At 51.9% G+C, this 23,855-nt stretch overlaps 1 protein-coding gene across 3 annotated transcripts in view; it reads right to left on the reverse strand.

The window, feature by feature from the left end:
* The window catches only part of RHOT1 (ras homolog family member T1), a 688,574-nt gene that overhangs the window by 420,001 nt on the left and 244,718 nt on the right, over nt 1-23,855 (reverse strand). For all 3 annotated transcript variants that reach the window (XM_078654375.1, XM_078654374.1, XM_078654373.1), the window contains exons 8-9: nt 8,966-9,067; nt 233-331 (exon numbers count right to left, since the gene is read on the reverse strand). In XM_078654375.1, the coding sequence (XP_078510501.1) occupies nt 233-331; nt 8,966-9,067 (201 nt within the window). The remainder of the gene's footprint in view (nt 1-232; nt 332-8,965; nt 9,068-23,855) is intronic.

Below are 23,855 nucleotides of genomic sequence, written 5' to 3' on the forward strand. Positions count from 1 at the left end.
ATTTAAATTATTTTACAATCCATAAAGGCATTGTGTGCTGACTGAACATTCTTAATGCACATTATGAGTATCCACAAGTTTTTTAAATTATTAGCAATATGCCAACATTTGTCCTTCATATTTCTTTCCTTTTAAGACAATATGAAAAAAAAGAATCAATATGTTTCGTAATGTATTTTAGAATAAAACAATTTAAGTCTCCAAATGTTCACAGCCTGGCAGGACAGCCTACCTGGAAGAAGTTGAGTTCTGCATCATTAAGAATTCCATCATTATCCTGGTCTGACACCTTGAAAATTCGAGTCAGTGCTTTAACACAAGCAGGCTTCATCTGTGAAAACCCAAGGAAAAACACAATGATGGATGTATTACTACAAGATGTTCAGAGAATGGCAGCTAACCCAGCCACGCTTTCACACTCCAAAGCCATCTGGCTCCTACCATACCCGCCAAATGTCTTAGAGAAACTAATTAACCAACGCCTCCCAGACCACCTCAGCAACGTCCAGCTCCTCCATGCAATGCAGTCTGGATTCAGGCCAAACCACAATACAGAAACAGCACTCGTCGCCGTCACAGACAACATGTGCATGATCCCTGACAGAGGAGACATGGCATCTATCATTCTCCTGGACCTCTGCAGAATGTGACACAGTTTCACATCCCATTTTCATCAGGCGCATGCACAAGATTGGCATCAAATGACCCACTCTCCACTGTATTATGAATGTTTCAATGTTTAAACTGCCACTCATCTCTAGTTTGCATACAAAAAGGGAATGAGGAAGATGGTCTTCTCACTCCAGTTTCATTGAACAATCTTCATTGGAACTTAAATACGGAATAATTATGCGACACATTAGTGTTACTAAGCTCTTCACAAAAGGCAAATCCAATCCAATCCAAAAATTCTTTATTTCGGCCATTAAGACCATAAAAGATTCATTTAAAAACATTAAAACATTTAAAAACATTTAAAAGACATCCACATACAATAAAAACCTGACATGGTACGTCCCATAAATAGTTCATTTCCCTAGGGGATCTAAACACGAATACAATTTCATTACAATTCATAACAGTATTCAGTCTTTTAGTAATTTCCCCCTTGTCTGCCACATGGCCATTATAAACTTTGCAACTGCAAAGACAATGTGGGGCAGGGTACTTGTCTTCAGTATTCTGTATGAATGTAAGTAATTTCTTATGCCCATGGTCCTACACAGAGGCACTAGCCAGTATTTCCTCGGTCTGGTGTAGGCCGGGCAAAAGAACAGAACGTGAATTTCTTCCTCATCATGGCTTTTGCACCCAGGACAGGTTTTTTCGTCCCGCGTTGTCCATTTGCAAATAAAAGTTTTCAGGGGCAGGGTGCCTAGCCTCCATTGAATGAACAATTTCCTTGCTGAAAAGGGGAATAGGATGTCCATAAAACCTTCAAAATAATAAGAATTTTTGGAATCCAGGAAATGTTCGGTCAGGGTGCCGTTATTAGGTGCACACACCAGAGAGACTAGACTTTTCTCCTTGAATGTTTCCACCAGACTTTTACGAGGGACCCTTTGACAGCCTCTTTCAGGGTCCTCCCATAACTCAGGGAGTCCCAGGCCATGTAGTTCTCTCTTAATGAAGGTCAACCACAGGATTCTATCACGCTGGTTGAGCTTCATAACATGCTTGAGGTCTTCCCTGTAATGTGCAAGTACACCAGTGGACCAGAGCCTGTGCCAAAACCTCAGCGGTTTTAGTTCCAGTTCGTCCCCTATTGTGGGGAGCCCCAGATCTAATCTTAGTGGTAGCAAGGGTGTGCCTTGGGGAAGAAGCAGAAGGCGTCTGAGGAAGTTATTTTCTACTCTTACTAGTTCTGCCCCTGCTTTGTGACCCCACAACTCACTACCATATAATGCGGCCGCTTTGGCTTGGGTTTTATACATCTCCACGGCTGGACTGATGGGTTTAAAGGTTGATGTATTTGCGACCTTCAGAATTGCGCCCGATAATTGAGACAATTTTAACCGAGATGTAGCTATCTGAGGGGCCCATGATAATTTCTCGTGTAGAGTTACCCCCAGATACTGAAACGTTTTTACCCTTTCCAGCCTTGCAGAGCCCAGTGTTGGATTAGGCCTAGTTGTAGAGGAGGGGTTGAATATCATGAATTTGGTTTTTTCAGTGTTGATCTCCAGACCATGTTGCCTGCAGAAAACGCCAAACCCATCTAATATCCGTTGAATCCCCATCGGGGATTTGGAAAGCAGGAGGGTATCGTCGGCAAACATAATAGCCGGTACCCTCCTGCCTGCCAACAGGGGTGCGTCATTGTCCCTAAGATTGTCAAGATGAAATATGACACTGTTAACAAAGAGGCAAAACAGGGTCGGCGCAAGAACGCAACCCGGTCTTACCCCTCTGAGAACTGGGAACCTAGAGGACACCGCTCCATCCCTCCCACACCTAACCTGGGCAAAATTGCCCTCATGGAGCCTAATTATAGCATGCAATAGTTGGGAAGGGACACCCAGCTCTTTTAGGACCTCCCATAGTTTCTTACGGGGGACCAAGTCAAATGCGGACCTCAGGTCCACGAACACCATGTACAGACCCCCCCCCCCTCGATCCTCACTGTTTTCCAGTAGAGGAGAACGAGGCGGAAAATCGGATCCATGGTGGACGTGTTTTTCCTGAAGCCCGCCTGGAGGGGACTAAGAATCGAGTTATCCTCCATCCACTCTAGAAGGTGGTCCAGGAGAAGGCGAGAAAATAGTTTTTGGGGTACATCTATAAGGCTGATCGGCCTGTAGTGGGCTGGGAGCAGAGGAGAGCCCTTTTTAGGTCTCGCGACCTATCGATGCGCGCATGCGCATCGAGCGGAGCGAGAATTCAAGTGGCCAAAATCTTCGTGAAACCACCAGCTTTTTGCTGGCGGTTTCCATGAAGTTCACGTGAATCACGTGAGCAAACATGCACGCGCATTCACGGCCAGGGCTTCTCCTCCCCTAATTATTCCTTTCAGTTTCCCGCTTCTCCTCCCCTAATCATTCATTCCCGGCCGCTCACAGCACATCAATGGGCTTCGCCCAGCGCGCGCTCTGCATTCTCTCTTCTATCAACGATTTCTACTACCACAGTTATTGTACTAAAACTATTTCCAGTTTAGGTCACTTAAAGATTCTTGCCCCCGTGCTTTTTTTTGTTTTGAACTGGCAAACTCGTATTTTCTTTGCCTCCAAGAATAAACAATATAAACTTTGAAGTGGCATTTTGTTTCAAGTGGTTTTTGTCACACCTCCGTCACAGCATGCCTGTGTACTTCAAAGGCTAATCACTTCACACGACCGGCCGCAGGCCGTGCAACCAGAGCACTTCAGTTGGTGCGCAGCCCCCCTCCCAGCACTGCCTTGTTACTCTCGGCAGCCGTGAGTCCCTAAACACTTTTTATATTTAATTAGCAGCAGCAGCATTTCTCCTGCGCCAGGCCACATCAAAGGCTCTGTGCCACTTTCACCCACACAGCAACACTTACAGACACGCAACGCCACTCACACCCACGCAAGCCCACTATCATCCACGCAACACCTCACTCACCCACGCAACGCCACTCACCCAAGCAACACCACTCACACACGCAACGCAACTCATCCACGCAACGCCACTCATCCACGCAACGCCACTCACCCACGCAACACCACTCACCCACGCAACACCACTCACCCACGCAACACCACTCACCCACGCAACCCCACTCACACACGCAACCCCACTCACACACGCAACCCCACTCAGACGCAACGCCACTCACCCACGCAACACCACTCACACACGCAACGCCACTCACACACGCAACGCCACTCACACATGCAACGCCACTCACTCACTCACGCAAAGCCACTCACACCCACGCAGTGCCACTTTCACCCACACAGCACCACTTTCAGACACACAAGCCCACTATCACCCACGCAATGCCACACTCACCCAAGCAACGCCACTCACCCAAGCAACACCACTCACACACGCTACGCCACTCACCCACGCAACGCCACTCACCCAAGCAACGCCACTCACCCACGCAACGCCACTCATACCCACGCAAGCCCACTATCACCCACGCAAGGCCACTCACCCAAGCAACGCCACTCACCCACGCAACGCCACTCACCCACGCAACGCCACTCACCCACGCAACGCCACTCACCCACGCAACGCCACTCACCCACGCAACGCCACTCACACACGCAACGCCACTCACACACGCAACGCCACTCACTCACGCAAAGCCACTCACTCACGCAAAGCCCACTCACTCACGCAAAGCCACTCTCACCCACGCAACGCCACTCTCACCCACGCAAGCCCACTATCATCCACGCAATGCCACACTCACCCAAGCAACGCCACTCACACACGCAACGCCACTCACACACGCAACGCCACTCACACACGCAACGCCACTCACACATGCAACGCCACTCACACACGCAACGCCACTCACACACGCAACGCCACTCACACACGCAACGCCACTCACACACGCAACGCCACTCATACACGCAACGCCACTCACACACGCAACGCCACTCACACACGCAACGCCACTCACACACGCAACGCCACTCACACACGCAACGCCACACACGCAACGCCACTCACACACGCAACGCCACTCACACACGCAACGCCACTCACACACGCAACGCCACTCACACACGCAACGCCACTCACACACGCAACGCCACTCACACACGCAACGCCACTCACACACGCAACGCCACTCACACACGCAACGCCACTCACACACGCAATGCCACTCACACACGCAACGCAACTCACTCAAAGCCACTCACACACACGCAGTGCCACTTTCACCCACACTGTGCAGTGCACAATAGGTCTCGCAGTAGGAAAGTTGGAGCTATTGGTTTTGTAAATGACAAAGCCCTTTATGTTTTTAAAATGAAAACAAAAATAAAAGGCATTGTTATTTGCAATTGTAATAGCTCCAACTTTCCTACTGCGAGACCTATTGGCAACGCCAGTGCTTGTTGAAAATTGGAACTCTCTCTGCCCCCAGCCAAGTGCAGGGGATCTCCATGCCTCCCAGGATGGAATTAAATAGAATTAGGAGGTACGGGCCCCAGATCTCTGGATGGTATCTAAACAGATCGCCAGGCAATCTGTCGAGTCCCGGGGCCTTCCCCAACGACAATCTCTCTATGGCTCTAACTACCTCACCCAATGTGCATTCTAGTCCATCTGCGGGGTCAGATACAACATCAGGGGCCGCCTCATTAGCAAATTCAGGAGTATCTTGGTACAATTTGCTAAAGTGGGCTTTCCAAACCGAAGCAGCAAAGTTTGGCTCCACTGCTGTTTTTGGTTCTCCCGAGCCAATATTAACCAGAGACCAAAATTTTCTAAGGTCCCTCGTTTCTAGTGCTAGGGAAAGGTCCTGCCATGTATTCCAGTCCCATTCTGATTTTGCTTGTGCCAGGGCTTCCTTATATTTACGCCTAAGTTCAGCAACCTTATTTTTATTAATACCTGATTTTATTGTGGAGATCAGCTCGGTCTTGATCTTTTTACAAGTGGAGTTGTACCAGGCTGAAGTTCGAGTCTTTGTCTTCCTTGGCACCACCACTGGATAAAAAACCTCTCCTAAAATTCCCACTAAATCTGTGTGGATTTGGGCTAATTTCTCATTAAAATCTGTGGCTCTGGGTTGATTGATCAGTCCATCTATTTCATCAAGCTTAGGGAGTGCTAATTCATAGATTTTAATTATGCTCTCTTCTGAATTTACTAATTTCCCCCATCTTACCCTGCGTCTGTTGGTGCTAAGAACCAAATTCCCTAGATCTTCACTAAGGTCACTAGATGGCAACCCTACAGCAGGGACGGGGTAAGCCATATCTAGACAGAGGGCATTATGGTCACTGTCTGTTCTTTCTACAATCCTAAAATACTGGACCTTTGACCACAAGCCTGTATCCACAAAAATGTAATCCAGGCGTGATTCGTGGTTCTTCCTGTTAAAAGTGCACTTTGAGGGGGTATCAGATGGGGTGTGCCAGTTACAGGCCCTCAGAGCAAAATTCAAAGTCAGGGACATGATCTGCACTGCTAAAGGGGACCATGATCTAGGATGAGGGGATTGGCATGGGGGGGATCCCCCAATGGTCATCTTCGGCAGTTAGGGCGCCCTCCTTCAGACCTTCAAGGGGCTCGAAGTGACAATTAAGGTCTCCGCCCATCAATATCTAACAGTCCGTGGGAAGTTGACCCAAAAATAATGAGAAATCGCCCAAAGTAGGTGATTCCATGGACGCACTGACTGGGCGTGAGTACACATTAACAATTGCCAAATTGAAGGCATTGGGCCATTTAAGGAGGACACACTGTATGTCCTCCGAATAAGTGGGTACTATCTCCGTGTTACAGCCAATATGACTGGCCACCCAAATAGCTAGTCCACCCGAGGGCCTCCCTTTGCCATTCCACTTAGCGTTGATATAGAAGGTTGCGTACCCTGCTCTAGGGAAGTGCTCCCTGGCCCAAGTCTCCTGAAAGAGACAGATGTCGCTGCTGCCTACCAAGGAAGCCCAGTCATCTGTGTCTAATTTGTTTGCAATACCTGCCAAGTTCCAGGAGAGGACCTTCATGGTTCCTACAGGGATCTTAGGTACCGTCCCCATGGTTTCCACAGTGCCGGTACCTAAAGGTGGCGATTCAGACCTATTCGGTAGGATTCCCTGATGATCAGGAGCCACAGATATTATATTTGGACCAGGTGAACAAGGGAATAAGTTAGCTAGTTGACCCCGGAAACTGCCCATGGTTATGCTCTCCAGAGGAGGTGCGTGAGGGTCTTCAGTGATAAGATCAATTACCTCTTTACCTATCCCCAACCCAGTGGTTTCACAAGCTACACCTTGAGTATCCCCAATAGATGCGCCCTTCTGGAGTCAATCAACCAGATCAAGGCAACTGTATCTGTTGGGGTGGACATAATTGCCATGGAGAGGGGTGTCATAGCGAGTAGGCCTATACCTTGACCCGTCTACGGCAAATCCCACCCTGGTCCAGCCGTCGTCCCTCCCCATAGTCACATCTCAGACATTGGAGTAAAAGAACGACAGGGGGACCAGTTCTATGGAGGTATTCCCCGGACTCCCCAGCCAATTGCAAATATACGTAGCGACCTGAGCGCTCCCAAAACTTATGATTATACAATCTCCCCCCTTTTTCTTGACAGTATACCCAAGCCATGGGACCCTTCTGACCATCAGTACTTTGCCTCGGAGATTAGGTGGTAGGGGCCTTTGAACGTTTAACCAGCTAATAACTTTATTACGTAGGGAGTCGTAAGATTCCACCACATTGCTGGAGAGCTCAGGAACCCCCATCAGAATTGCAGTATAAGCCGCCGCCTCAGGCGACAAGTTGACCACTTTTCGCCGGTTGAAGGTGTTGCCTAACCGATTAGGGCAGTCAGCCGTTACGTTAGGCGGTCTGTGCCGTTCCAGTGAGGTAGCCGGAGTAGGTAGCTTCGACCTCCTGACGGGTGGGACCGGGGGCAATTGTCTAGGGAGGGGTACAGGGGCAGGTAGTGATGGAGCGATAGCGGGGGCATTCTCCGTGGGAACAGTTGTTGGCAAAATTGGAACCACAGTAATAGGAGCACTGGGCGGGAGAGAAATCCCATCATTAGTCCCATTTACTCCATTTGTGCTTAGACGCAACCCTTGCTGATCAGCCCCATTTCCACCTGATCTTTCTAGTACTAAAAGTCTAGCCTCAATACAATCCAATTTTAGGGAGAGGGGATCCAACAGACTTTTAATAATGTCAGTAAGTGAGGAGATAATACGCTCTACAGTGTCTCGGAGTCCCCCTCCAAAGAAAAATGGGCCGGTGTGCTGAGGTATCGGGTTAGTGGGGTGGACTACGGAACACGCCATATCAGTGAAAGGGGTTCCAGAAGCATCAGTGCTGTCACCAACGGTATTTAGGGTGGGATCTATTTTAGCCCTTTTGGCAAATTTAGTCTTCCGCGATCTTTTCCTTTTCGGGACAGCATCCTCTCGGAGACCCCTATAATCCATTTCAGTAAGACCATTCCCCAAGTCCCTAGGTGGAACAGTCTGTGGTGTGGGGGAAGATGCCACCCTGTTGGTGGTGTGGACAGAGTCTCGTTCCCTAAATGAGTTGGACGAAGTCCTCAGCTGCTGCAGAACTGACTCTATAGTTTGGTCGATGCTGTCCATGAGTGATAAGTGAGTAGCGTCCAGCAGTTGTGACGATCTACCATTGGAGGAAGACCCCGGGGAAGCCAAGTGCGAACTTTCAATCCCTTCTGCTATTTGTTTTTCTAAGACTATGAGCCCCTTATTAACCACAGTATTAGCCTTAGTAAGAAAATTGTCTTGCTTCTTGTTTCCCTCGTTGCCATTTGTTCAAGCACAGTTCCAGGATGGCCGGGCAAATCAATAGTCACAGACAGGTTTATCATGGATTGTGGGACGGCCCAACTCTACATGTAGCTATCAATGGTAAACTCCATTACATGATCAACCATCCATGTCAGAGTAGCAGACAGTTTATCCATTGCCTTACATCCAGCCGCAATCTCTCACAGACAAAACTTTGCAACTTAGTCTACGCTACAGGAGGGATTCAAATTAGTACTCCTTTTGGAAACCAACCCAAACATTCTCTTTATTCAAAATGCTGCACAGTGTTAATACCTCTATATTTCTGGTAATTTCATTCAAACAAAGATAAGCTAAGAGCCAAATTATTTAATAAGAAAGCAAATAACTTCTGATTTGGCAGCATGTTGTACAAAAAAAGAATCACAATTGAATGAGGGAAACAGAGTTTTGTTAAATGCTGCCAAATAGGTGATTACATTTTTCTGAGAAATCTCTGTGAAACAAAGACAAATATAGATTTGATCTCCACCTACCTCTTTTTCCTCTGGACAGTACAGCGGGCCAGTGGGATGTAGCACAGCTTTCTGAGCATAATAGAATAACTCCGATATGTTCTTCAGATTTTTGGCTGAACACTGACAAAAAATGATAATAGTATTTCTTTTATTATTATAAATGCTAATACACTTGAGCTAACAATGTTTCAAGATTGATGAACCGGATGTGCAGGCCAAACAGTATATTGTGCATTATTATTTACAAAATTAAAACACATTTGTAAAACTGTAAAGCAAAACATTAATGTATCTGAGAAACTACCAACATATCACTACAATCCATGGGATATGGCTGGGGATGTGAACGGAGGGTGGCCTAAAATAATCTGGGATAGATAACAGTCACTGTGACCATCTGAAGGCATTTAACGATCTCGGACTGGATTAATATCAGAACGGTTTAAGTATATACACTATCGAATTCAAAGGTGCAGAACTGATAGAAAAACAACTTTTTGTTTATTATATGCTGACAGCACCCATGGGTAAAAGAAAGGAAAGAAAACACACCAGAATTACTCAAAGGTGTCAGGCCAGAAAGACCAATAGGAGCATCGGGTCTATATTAAACATAAGTTTTCCTACCCCAAATGCATTAAAAAAAACTTAACTGTGTACTTTTCTGCTCAAATATAATGGTGCTAACGTTAAACCGGTGCTGGATTACTTGTGTTACGTTTCAGAGAGGACCTGGCTTGGCAGGTTGGGCTGGACTGTTTCCCGGAGGAACAGGGTCAAGGCTGATTTGCTTATGGCTAGGGCCAAACTCAGGTGGCATGTTTAGCAAAAGAACGATGGGTTGGAGTGCTACGCTGAGGTATTTCCGGTGGTTAAACTTACTGCAAGAAGCCTCTGATCACCTTTTGTGCGTTTCATGTACCACCCTGAGTGACATGGGTGTATACCTAGACGTGCGTCCCATGCTTACTCTGTCACTGGAACCAAGTTGTATCCGGCTGATGAGCCCATAGCTAAGGCGAACCAGTCCATGGATGCTTGTGTTCTGTTTCAGGGACGAACTGGCTTGGCAGTTCGGGCTGGACTGTTCCCAAGAGGAACAGGGTCCAGACTGATTTGCTTATGGCTGATTGCAAACTCAAGTGTCATGGTGAGCAAACAAGTGATGGGTAGAATTGTTACCACAAGCTACTGCCAGTGGTTAGATGTATTGTAAGCAGCCTCCCATCACCTTTTGTGAACTTGATGGTAAGATACACTCTCTGTGGACGGAATACTCTGACCCTGTCACCTAGCAGAGCCTTAAAAGTGACCGTCCCTCGAGGTGAATCTCCAGCCACGGAGTGGGTATTAAGAGCCACCTCTGCCAGAATGAAAAGGGCACATCAAGCAAAGTCAGAGCAGACATTACCCAGTGCAGAGCTTTGAAAGAGAACATGGAGCACTCTATATGCTTCTGGATGTCACTCAATCTATTAGACTGCAAAATCTGAAGACAGGAGATATAATGAAATGCTGGGTGTAAGATGAAATGGTAATGATAATAATAGAAAAAAAACAAGGCCCCTTTAAGACAAAATATTCCAAAGACAAGTCCATCACCCAGGCATCTGAGATCCTATGGAAGTAAACCTACTAGAGAATTGAAGCTAGCTTGACTGAAAGAGTTAAGATTCGGAGAAGAGTTAAGGCCCAACAGCAGATGGATAAAAACCTCATTAACGTGGGATAACTGACCGTGCTAGTGTTTTTTAGGTCTCGCATATTCTATCCCACAGGGATAAATAGGCGAGATTATAGTAAGCGGAAAAGAAAAGTCTACCTAGCTGCGGATCGCGTACAGTTCATGTGAGCTATGCGCGTGCACATCATCGCCAGCCACATCACACACCACCATTTGTCTGTGCCTCGGCATCAGACTTCAAAGGCTGCCGCTCCCCTGCCCCCCGCATCAGACTTGAAAGGAATGCACTCCCCCACCCCTACCACAGCAATGCCGAGAGCTTTTTTTTTCTACATGGCTCGTTACTTCTTTCCAGTCTTTCTCTGGCTCACATTTTACTTTCTCCCCTGACTCATGCTTTTTTCGTCGGATCGTGCATTTCTTTCCCCACTCTTTCGTCTGCTAGTGCTTTTTTTCCCCACTCTTTCGTCGGCTTGAGTATCCCCTCCCCCACTCTTTCGTCGGCTCGTGCTCCCCCCGCTCTCTCAGTGCATTTTTCCCCCATGCCGCACACTGCTGCACGCCTCACCCTCACACAGCTGCACACCTCACCCTCACACTGCTGCACGCCTCACACTGCTGCACGCCTCACACTGCTGCACGCCTCACACTGCTGCATGCCTTTTACTTTCTTCTCTGACTCATGCTTTTTTCGTCGGATCGTGCATTTCATTCCCCACTCTTTCGTCTGCTAGTGCTTTTTTCCCCCCACTCTTGTCGGCTCGAGTATCCCCCCCCACTCTTGTCAGCTCGTGCTCCCCCCACTCTCTCAGTGCATTTTTTCCCCCACGCCTCACACTGCTGCACGCCACACACTGCTGCACGCCACACACTGCTGCACGCCAAACTGCTGCACGCCACACACTGCTGCACGCCACACTGCTGCACGCTACATACTGCTGCACGCTACACACTGCTGCACGCTACACACTGCTGCACGCTACACACTGCTGCACGCTACACACTACTGCAAGCCTCACACTGCTGTACGCTGCATTACTCACACTGCTGCACGCCTCACACTGCTGCACGCCTCACACTGCTGCACGCCTCACACTGCTGCACGCCGCTCGCCTCACACTGCTGCAAGCCACACACTGCTGCACGCCACACACTGCTGCACGCCACACACTGCTGCACGCCACACACTGCTGCACGCCGCACAACACACTGCTGCCCGCCACACGCTGCTGCACGCCTCACACTGCTGCACGCCTCACACTGCTGCACGCCTCACACTGCTGCACGCCTCACACTGCTGCACCCCTCACACTGCTGCACGCCTCGCACTGCTGCATGCCTCACTGCTGCACGCTGCACATGGCTGCATTACTCACACTGCTGCACGCCGCACACTGCTGCACGCCGCACACTGCTGCACGCCTCACACTGCTGCACGCCTCACACTGCTGCACGCCTCACACTGCTGCACGCCTCACACTGCTGCACGCCTCACACTGCTGCACGCCTCACACTGCTGCACGCCTAACACTGATGCACAGCAGCACACTGCTGTATGCTGCTCACTGCTGCACGCCTCACACTGCTGCACGCCCAACACTGCTGCACGCCTCACACTGCTGCATGCCTGACACTGCTGCACGCCTCACACTGCTGCACGCCTCACACTGCTGCACGCCTCACACTGCTGCACGCCTCACACTGCTGCACGCCTAACACTGATGCACAGCAGCACACTGTTGTATGCTGCTCACTGCTGCACGCCTCACACTGCTGCACGCCTCACACTGCTGCACGCCTCACACTGCTGCACGCCTCACACTGCTGCACGCCTCACACTGCTGCACGCCTAACACTGATGCACAGCAGCACACTGCTGTATGCTGCTCACTGCTGCACGCCTCACACTGCTGCACGCCCAACACTGCTTCACGCCTCACACTGCTGCATGCCTGACACTGCTGCACGCCTCACACTGCTGCACGCCTCACACTGCTGCACGCCTCACACTGCTGCACGCCTAACACTGATGCACAGCAGCACACTGCTGTATGCTGCTCACTGCTGCACGCCTCACACTGCTGCACGCCCAACACTGCTGCACGCCACACACTGCTGCACGCCTCACACTGCTGCACGCCTCACACTGCTGCACGCCTCACACTGCTGCACGCCTCACACTGCTGCACGCCTCACATGGCTGCATTACTCACACTGCTGCACGCTGCACACTGCTGCACGCGCACACTGCTGCACGCGCACACTGCTACACGCCTCGCACTGCTGCACGCCTCGCACTGCTGCACGCCTAACACTGATGCACAGCAGCACACTGCTGTATGCTGCTCACTGCTGCACGCGCACACTGCTGCACGCCCAACACTGCTGCACGCCACACACTGCTGCACGCCTCACACTGCTGCACGCCTCACACTGCTGCACGCCTCACACTGCTGCACGCCTCACATGGCTGCATTACTCACACTGCTGCACGCTGCACACTGCTGCACGCGCACACTGCTGCACGCGCACACTGCTACACGCCTCGCACTGCTGCACGCCTCGCACTGCTGCACGCCTAACACTGATGCACAGCAGCACACTGCTGTATGCTGCTCACTGCTGCACGCGCACACTGCTACACGCCTCACACTGCTGCACGCCTCACACTGCTGCACGCCTCACACTGCTGCACGCCTCACACTGCTGCACGCCTCACACTGCTGCACGCCTCACACTGCTGCACGCCTCACACTGCTGCACGCCTCACACTGCTGCACGCCCCACACTGCTGCACCCATCACACTGCTGCACCCATCACACTGCTGCACCCATCACACTGCTGCACCCATCCCACTGCTGCACGCCTCACACTGCTGCACGCCTCACACTGCTGCACGCCTCACACTGCTGCACGCCTCACACTGCTGCACGCCTCACACTGCTGCACGCCTCACACTGCTGCACGCCTCACACTGCTGCACGCCTCACACTGCTGCACGCCTCACACTACTGCATGCATTTTACTTTCTTCTCTGACTCATGCTTTTTTCGTCGGATCGTGCATTTCTTTCCCCACTCTTTCGTCTGCTAGTGCTTTTTTTCCCCACTCTTGTCGGCTCGAGCTTTTTCCCCACACTCTTTCGTCGGCTTGAGTATCCCCCCCACTCTTTCAGTGCATTTTTCCCCCTCGCCTCACACTGCTGCACGCCACACACTGCTGCACGCCTCACACTGCTGCACGCCTCACACTGCTGCACGCCTCACACTGCTGCACGCCTCACACTGCTGCACGCCTCACACTGCTGCACACCTCACATGGCTGCATTACTCACACTGCTGCACGCTGCACACTGCTGCACGCGCACACTGCTACACGCCTCGCACTGCTGCACGCCTCGCACTGCTGCACGCCTAACACTGATGCACAGCAGCACACTGCTGTATGCTGCTCACTGCTGCACGCCTCACACTGCTGCACGCCCAACACTGCTGCACGCCTCACACTGCTGCATGCCTGACACTGCTGCACGCCTCACACTGCTCCACGCCTCACACTGCTCCACGTCTCACACTGCCGCACGCCCCACACTGCTGCACGCCCCACACTGCTGCACGCCCCACACTGCTGCACCCATCACACTGCTGCACCCATCACACTGCTGCACCCATCCCACTGCTGCACCCATCCCACTGCTGCACCCCTCACACTGCTGCACGCCTCACACTGCTGCACGCCTCACACTGCTGCACGCCTCACACTGCTGCACGCCTCACACTGCTGCACGCCTCACACTGCTGCACGCCTCACACTGCTGCACGCCTCACACTGCTGCACGCCTCACACTGCTGCACGCCTCACACTGCTGCACGCCTAACACTGCAGCACGCCTAACACTGATGCACAGCAGCACACTGCTGTATGCTGCTCACTGCTGCACGCCTCACACTGCTGCACGCCCAACACTGCTGCACGCCTCACACTGCTGCATGCCTGACACTGCTCCACGCCTCACACTGCTGCACGCCTCACACTGCTGCACGCCTCACACTGCTGCACGCCTCACACTGCTGCACGCCTAACACTGATGCACAGCAGCACACTGCTGTATGCTGCTCACTGCTGCACGCCTCACACTGCTGCACGCCTCACACTGCTGCACGCCTCACACTGCTGCACGCCTCACACTGCTGCACGCCTCACACTGCTGCACGCCTAACACTGATGCACAGCAGCACACTGCTGTATGCTGCTCACTGCTGCACGCCTCACACTGCTGCACGCCCAACACTGCTGCACGCCACACACTGCTGCACGCCTCACACTGCTGCACGCCTCACACTGCTGCACGCCTCACACTGCTGCACGCCTCACACTGCTGCACGCCTCACATGGCTGCATTACTCACACTGCTGCACGCTGCACACTGCTGCACGCGCACACTGCTACACGCCTCGCACTGCTGCACGCCTCGCACTGCTGCACGCCTAACACTGATGCACAGCAGCACACTGCTGTATGCTGCTCACTGCTGCACGCGCACACTGCTACACGCCTCACACTGCTGCACGCCTCACACTGCTGCACGCCTCACACTGCTCCACGCCTCACACTGCTGCAATACTCACACTGCCGCACGCCCCACACTGCTGCACGCCCCACACTGCTGCACGCCCCACACTGCTGCACCCATCACACTGCTGCACCCATCACACTGCTGCACCCATCACACTGCTGCACCCATCACACTGCTGCACCCATCACACTGCTGCACCCATCACACTGCTGCACCCATCCCACTGCTGCACGCCTCACACTGCTGCACGCCTCACACTGCTGCACGCCTCACACTGCTGCACGCCTCACACTGCTGCACGCCTCACACTGCTGCACGCCTCACACTGCTGCACGCCTCACACTGCTGCACGCCTCACACTGCTGCACGCCTCACACTACTGCATGCATTTTACTTTCTTCTCTGACTCATGCTTTTTTCGTCGGATCGTGCATTTCTTTCCCCACTCTTTCGTCTGCTAGTGCTTTTTTTCCCCACTCTTGTCGGCTCGAGCTTTTTCCCCCCCACTCTTTCGTCGGCTTGAGTATCCCCCCCACTCTTTCAGTGCATTTTTCCCCCACGCCTCACACTGCTGCATGCCACACACTGCTGCACGCCTCACACTGCTGCACGCCTCACACTGCTGCACGCCTCACACTGCTGCACGCCTCACACTGCTGCACGCCTCACACTGCTGCACGCCTCACACTGCTGCACGCCTCACACTACTGCATGCATTTTACTTTCTTCTCTGACTCATGCTTTTTTCGTCGGATCGTGCATTTCTTTCCCCACTCTTTCGTCTGCTAGTGCTTTTTTTCCCCACTCTTGTCGGCTCAAGCTTTTTCCCCCCACTCTTTCGTCGGCTTGAGTATCCCCCCCACTCTTTCAGTGCATTTTTCCCCCACGCCTCACACTGCTGCACGCCACACACTGCTGCACGCCTCACACTGCTGCACGCCTCACACTGCTGCACGCCTCACACTGCTGCACGCCTCACACTGCTGCACGCCTCACACTGCTGCACACCTCACATGGCTGCATTACTCACACTGCTGCACGCTGCACACTGCTGCACGCGCACACTGCTACACGCCTCGCACTGCTGCACGCCTCGCACTGCTGCACGCCTAACACTGCTGCACGCCTAACACTGCTGCACAGCAGCACACTGCTGTATGCTGCTCACTGCTGCACGCCTCACACTGCTGCACGCCCAACACTGCTGGACGCCTCACACTGCTGCATGCCTGACACTGCTGCACGCCTCACACTGCTCCACGCCTCACACTGCTCCACGTCTCACACTGCCGCACGCCCCACACTGCTGCACGCCCCACACTGCTGCACCCATCACACTGCTGCACCCATCACACTGCTGCACCCATCACACTGCTGCACCCATCACACTGCTGCACGCCTCACACTGCTGCACGCCTCACACTGCTGCACGCCTCACACTGCTGCACGCCTCACACTGCTGCACGCCTCACACTGCTGCACGCCTCACACTGCTGCACGCCTCACACTGCTGCACGCCTCACACTACTGCATGCATTTTACTTTCTTCTCTGACTCATGCTTTTTTCGTCGGATCGTGCATTTCTTTCCCCACTCTTTCGTCTGCTAGTGCTTTTTTTCCCCACTCTTGTCGGCTCGAGCTTTTTCCCCCCACTCTTTCGTCGGCTTGAGTATCCCCCCCACTCTTTCAGTGCATTTTTCCCCCACGCCTCACACTGCTGCACGCCACACACTGCTGCACGCCTCACACTGCTGCACGCCTCACACTGCTGCACGCCTCACACTGCTGCACGCCTCACATGGCTGCATTACTCACACTGCTGCACGCTGCACACTGCTGCACGCGCACACTGCTACACGCCTCGCACTTCGTCAGACACGGTCGCTCCCACGCTCCCTGGCTCCTGACGGTATCGTTACCCTTACCTCAGACCATCTGTGTACTTGTGCATCTGCATTAGCGCTTGTGATTTGTGAATCTGCATTAGCGCTTGTGATTGTGCATCTGTTTTAGCGCTTGTGATTTACTTCTCATTCCGCTCAGTTTGTGGCACGTTTCAGGTATTCTGCAGCGCAACATAATTTAGGCATTTTAATTAGCGCGACGGAAACGGAGCTGCGCTCTACCTGTTTACTTCAATCTGCATGTTTAAAGCGCCTGTGAACTTTTATCTGTGCCCCAGCCTCACTCGACTTGTCTCTACCTCCATTTTGTTTGTTGTTGTAGCCCTTCCTCCTCGCACCGCTCCCGCCTCCCTGCTGCCCCTCCCACCCACTGACCCTTACTGTAGACCCCGTAGGATACTCCGCTGTGACCGCCCTGACTTCGTCAGACATGGTCGCTCCCACGCTCCCTGGCTCCTGACGGTATCGTTACCATTACCTCAGACAATCTGTGTACTTGTGCATCTGCATTAGCGCTTGTGATTTGTGATTTGTGCATCTGCATTAGCGCTTGTGATTGTGCATCTGTTTTAGCGCTTGTGATTTACTTCTCATTCCGCTCAGTTTGTGGCACGTTTCAGGTATTCTGCAGCGCAACATAATTTAGACATTTTAATTAGCGCGACGGAAACGGAGCTGCGCTCTACCGGTTTACTTCAATCTGCATGTTTAAAGCGCCTGTGAACTTTTATCTGTGCCCCAGCCTCACTCGACTTGTCTCTACCTCCATTTTGTTTGTTGTTGTAGCCCTTCCTCCTCGCACCGCTCCCACCTCCCTGCTGCCCCTCCCACCCCCCTCCCCCCCTCGAGGTGTATTAATGGCTGATGGTCCCACGCGCAGCGTCCACGCGCTACGGCCGCGCCGAAGGTGCGCCAAAGGTAAGCCCGTCTACGCCCGTCCGCGCCTGGCCCGCGCCCAGCGCCAGAGCCCCTGGTCCTCGTAAGGTCCACCCCTCTCGCATTACTTACGACGCCTCCACCCTACTAGCCCTTAACCCCGGCCGTTCCCCCAACTGCGTCCAAGCCGCTCCCGGACACACCCATGGACCCTTTGCCTGCAACTCCTGCAAGTTCGACGGCACCAAGAACAACTCCTCATTTACGAAAACACAACAGATATCCGACCCCAACCACCTACAATGCATCCTGCTCAACACCCGCTCGGTCCACAGACACGCCATTGACCTCTGGAATCTACTAGACACCATCTCTCCGGACGTCGCCTTCTTAACAGAAACATGGATGAATGCCTCTTCAGCCCCAGACATCACCATTGCCATCCCGGAAGGCTACAAGATCACTCGCAAGGACCGTACCGGCCACACAGGAGGAGGCATCGCTATCGTCCATAAGAAATCCATCCGCATCTCAACCAGCTCAGACGTCAATCTCGCCAACTCTGAACACCTTCACTTCCAGATCCACACCGACCCCAAGACCACACTCAAAGGCACCCTCCTTTACAGGCCACCAGGACCCCGCGCACAATTTAGTGAAGACATCACGGACTTCATCACTCCACACGCGCTCCCCTCCGAGGATTACATCCTTGTGGGAGACCTCAACTTTCACCTCGAAAAGAATAACGACCGCAACACCACCACCCTTCTGGACAACCTCGCCAACCTCGGACTTAAGCAACTTGTCACCACCCCCACCCACATCGCAGGTCACACACTCGACCCTATCTTCACCTCCAGCAAACATGTCTCCTTCAGCCACACCACAGCCCTCCTTTGGACTGACCACAGCTGCGTTCACTTCACCTACAACAAGCCCACTTCCAACAACCACCCCCAACCCACTCTGCAAAGAAACTGGAACAAAATCACCATCGACCAGATCTCCTCATCGCTTCTTCAAAACCCCCCAGCCCACTCCTCAAACCCAGACCAAGCAGCCACCAACCTCACCCAATGGTTATCCAACAGCGCCGACATCCTAGCACCACTGAAAAAACGACAAATCAAACTAGGCAGCAAGAGGACCTCCTGGTTCAACGATGAGCTTAAGAAATCCAAGAAACTCTGTCGCTCCCTTGAGAAGGCCTGGAAAAAAGACCCAAACACCAGCACCAAGGACGCCTTCAAAAACGCCACCCGATTACACCACCAACTGATCCGGAATGCCAAGAAAGCCGCTTTCAAGGACCGACTAGATAACAACGCCCACAACAGCAAGGAATTATTCAACATCGTCAAGGAATTTACCAACCCCCGGCCAACTCCAACGACATCACCCCCTCTCAAGCCCTCTGTGACTCCCTAGCCTCATTCTTCCACAACAAAATTGCAGACATCCACAACAGCTTCGACAACCGACCCGAAGACCAACACACCCAACCCCCTGCAGTACCCCCACCCCCCCTGAACATCCTCAATGACTGGAAGCCAATCTCCACTGAGGACACCATCCGTCTGATGAACTCTATCCACTCAGGATCCCCCACAGACCCATGCCCTCACCACATCTTTAACAAAGCAGACTCCATCATAGCACCGCACCTTCGAGACGTCATCAACTGCTCCCTCAACTCCGCTACCTTCCCGGAAAGCTGGAAACATGCCGAACTCAGCGCCCTCCTGAAGAAACCCACAGCTGACCCCACCGAACTCAAAAACTACCGCCCTATCTCACTCCTTCCATTCCCGGTTAAAGTCATCGAGAAAGCGGTCAACAACCAGCTCGCTGCATTCCTCGAAACCAACAAATCCCTCGACTCCTCACAATCCGGCTTCCGAGCCAAACACAGCACTGAAACCGCCCTCATCGCAGCAACAGACGACATTCGAACTCTACTGGACAATGGTGACACAGTCGCCCTCATCCTCCTCGACCTCTCCGCAGCCTTCGACACGGTCTGTCATAGCACCCTTCTACAACGCCTCAGAAACGTCGGAATCCAAGGAAAAGCACTGGAATGGATCACCTCGTTCCTCACCGGAAGAACCCAGAGAGTCCGCCTTCCACCATTCAAGTCAGAGGCCACTGAAGTCATCTGCGGCGTACCACAAGGATCCTCACTCAGCCCCACCCTCTTCAACGTATACATGAGCCCCCTCGCGGCCATCGCACGCCAACACAACCTCAACATCATCTCCTACGCCGACGACACTCAACTGATCCTATCACTCACCAGAGACCCTAACACTGCCAAAACCAACCTGCACGAAGGAATGAAAGAAGTAGCCGAATGGATGAAGCACAGCCGTCTGAAACTGAACTCAGACAAAACAGAAGTCCTCATCCTAGGCACCTCCCCCTCCGCCTGGGACGACTCCTGGTGGCCAGAGGCCCTTGTAAAAGCGTCCATCCCGACGGACCACGCACGGAACCTGGGCGTCATCCTGGATTCCTCACTCTCGATGAACAGACAAGTCAACGCCGTTTCTTCATCTTGCTTCAACATTCTTCGCATGCTCAAAAAAACATTTCGCTGGATCCCCACCGAAACTAGAAAAACAGTCACCCACGCTCTGGTCACGAGCCGACTGGACTACGGAAACACCCTCTACGCCGGTACCACCGCAAAACTCCAGAAAAAACTCCAACGCATCCAGAACGCTTCAGCCAGGCTCATATTAGACATCCCGCGTAAAGAACACATCTCTGGTCACCTGAAAAACCTCCACTGGCTCCCCGTCAATAAGAGGATTACTTTCCGGCTCCTAACCCACGCACACAAAGCACTCTACGAAATCGGACCCGAATGCCTCAACACACGACTGTCCTTCTACACCCCCTCCCGCCAGCTACGATCCTCCAACCAAGCCCTTGCCACTGTACCTCGCATCAACAAAACCACCATGGGAGGTAGATCCTTCTCCTACCTGGCAGCTAAAACCTGGAATTCACTTCCCACTCACCTTCGCCTTACTCAGAACCACCTAGCATTCAGAAAGCAACTTAAAACGTGGATATTTGACAAGTAATTCCCCACCCTTCTTCAAGCGCCTTGAGACCCTCCGGGTATGTAGCGCGCTATATAAATGATCTGACTTGACTTGACTTGACTCGCACTGCTGCACGCCTCGCACTGCTGCACGCCTAACACTGATGCACAGCAGCACACTGCTGTATGCTGCTCACTGCTGCACGCCTCACACTGCTGCACACCCAACACTGCTGCACGCCCCACACTGCTGCACGCCTCACACTGCTCCACGCCTCACACTGCTGCAATACTCACACTGCCGCACGCCCCACACTGCTGCACGCCCCACACTGCTGCACGCCCCACACTGCTGCACCCATCCCACTGCTGCACCCATCCCACTGCTGCACCCATCCCACTGCTGCACCCATCCCACTGCTGCACCCATCCCACTGCTGCACCCATCCCACTGCTGCACCCATCCCACTGCTGCACCCATCCCACTGCTGCACCCATCCCACTGCTGCACCCATCCCACTGCTGCACCCATCCCACTGCTGCACGCCTCACACTGCTGCACGCCTCACACTGCTGCACGCCTCACACTGCTGCACGCCTCACACTGCTGCACGCCTCACACTGGTGCACGCCTCACACTGCTGCACGCCTCACACTGCTGCACGCCTCACACTGCTGCACGCCTCACACTGCTGCACGCCTCACACTGCTGCACGCCTCACACTGCTGCACGCCTCACACTGCTGCACGCCTCACACTGCTGCACGCCTCACACTGCTGCACGCCTCACACTGCTGCACGCCACACAACACCACCCCATCACTCACAGACACCACCACATCACTCTAATACACCACCACATCACTCAGGGACACCACCACATCACTCAGGGACACCACCACATCACTCTGGGACACCACCACATCACTCTGGGATACCACCACATCACTCTGGGATACCACCACATCACTCTGGGATACTGTCGTGTATTTCTATAGGTTCTGAATCGATCCCCCTATTCCTGACCATATTCTGGTTAACCTACCTAGCTAGTTAACTAACAGTCAGCCCATGAGGCAAGAAATCCCCCATGATGCAGATACCGTTATCTGACGCAGTCACACTACGGCACAGGAACGTGTTATCTGATTAGGTCATAACGCTTGAGATCTAATTAGACAAGCGACATTCCTCCAGCCCCTGATAAGGCATACGACGTTCTCATAACAAATCAAACCTATGACAACCTGGATAATCCGTGCGGCCATTGTTTTGATTTCACAGAGAACTTTAGTAAAGAATGTGCTAACGAGCAAGTCGTATGACATCTTTATTGACGTACCTATGTCCATCCTTACGTCAATCCCGGCACCTTTAAGGTATAAATATTGCCGACCTTGCCCTATGCAAACACACGCGTGGTGACAAGACGGAGCAGCCATACTTGCCGAAGCCGAGAGCAGAAGCAGACCCCGCAGGCAGCAGCCCCGCCTTCCTGACGCGCTGAGAGACGCGCTGCTATCTCAAACCGAGAGACCCAGCACCGGCGCTTCTGGGCAGCCCTCGCAGGCAGCCTGGAATATCGAGAGCAGAGAAAGAGATACCATTCCTCATTCATCCTAAATTCCAGGTACAGAACTGAATAACCCCTCCTAGAGAATTCTTTAGTTATTCACTTGGCAAAAACAAACTTAACTTAAACTGTAACTTTCTATTCCCGCCCACGCATTAGACTTAGGTCAGGTACACGGGGTAGGCGTATTTAGAAACACCAGTTGAGTACGTTTAGTCAAATGTATATGTGTATGTAAATATATTTTAATCATTTTAAACATCATATGGCTCAGAAACCATATCAATGTTTTTACAGTATTATTTTATACTATTGCTTCTAATGTATGCACTTTACTTAACTATAAGTATTGCAATAATATCGATCCATTTCTCTTGTACGAGAAAAGAGACTGATCAATAAATAACATCTTTTATTGAACACGACCGTCTCCTCCTTTTCTCTACACTCTGATGAGACTAAGAATGCACGTACTGACTGAGTAAAATAATTGCCTTGTGCTCACACGACTCTTGAGATTGACTCTTGATTAGGGGAGAGCAAAGTTGTCATGTTCTATGGTTGTCAGAAACTAAATCCCTTCTTGTCTAATCAGGGGAGTTAATCCTTCCTTGAACATTCGAGAAAGTTTCTAGCGAACTCTGAGCTTAGCTGGCAAACCCAAAAATTAAGTCTAGTATCGACAGTAGTAGACCTAGTTAACGTCTGGCCTAGGCCTTTACTGCTGTAGGTACTATTCCAATGCGCAGAGCCTATTGGGAAAATAGGAGCTACACTACATGGCGCCCAACGCGTTTGGAAAGGGCGATAAAACTAACGTAAGACATTTAGAGTAACTCAGTCGTGCTTTCTCACTCAGACCCCTTTTCCCAAATACTCCAAAGACGTCTGGAGTGGGTGAAAGGTTATAATATCCTCCAAAACCTCGCAGGAGGGAACTCCTATGTATGGTTCTTGGTCTAAGTCAACGTTGAAGGATAAACAGTGTTCCAAAATATTGCGCATCTAATCTCTGTTTCCATAAAGAAACCTGATCTGCAAATAAACATAATACCATCCTGTCAGCAAAATGGACAGCGATGAAGAACGAGAGGTTACTAGATTAGCTACTGAAATAGCAGATGCTGATGCTACCATGCAAGCAGCAGACGCGGATATAATACTCATTCCGGTCGCCAAAAGAAGATCTATAACCTTAAAACTTATAGAAAATGGACTGACACCTAGAGGTGGCACAG

Source organism: Lissotriton helveticus, chromosome 7 (genome assembly GCF_964261635.1).
Source record: "Lissotriton helveticus chromosome 7, aLisHel1.1, whole genome shotgun sequence".
Classification (NCBI taxonomy): domain Eukaryota; kingdom Metazoa; phylum Chordata; class Amphibia; order Caudata; family Salamandridae; genus Lissotriton; species Lissotriton helveticus.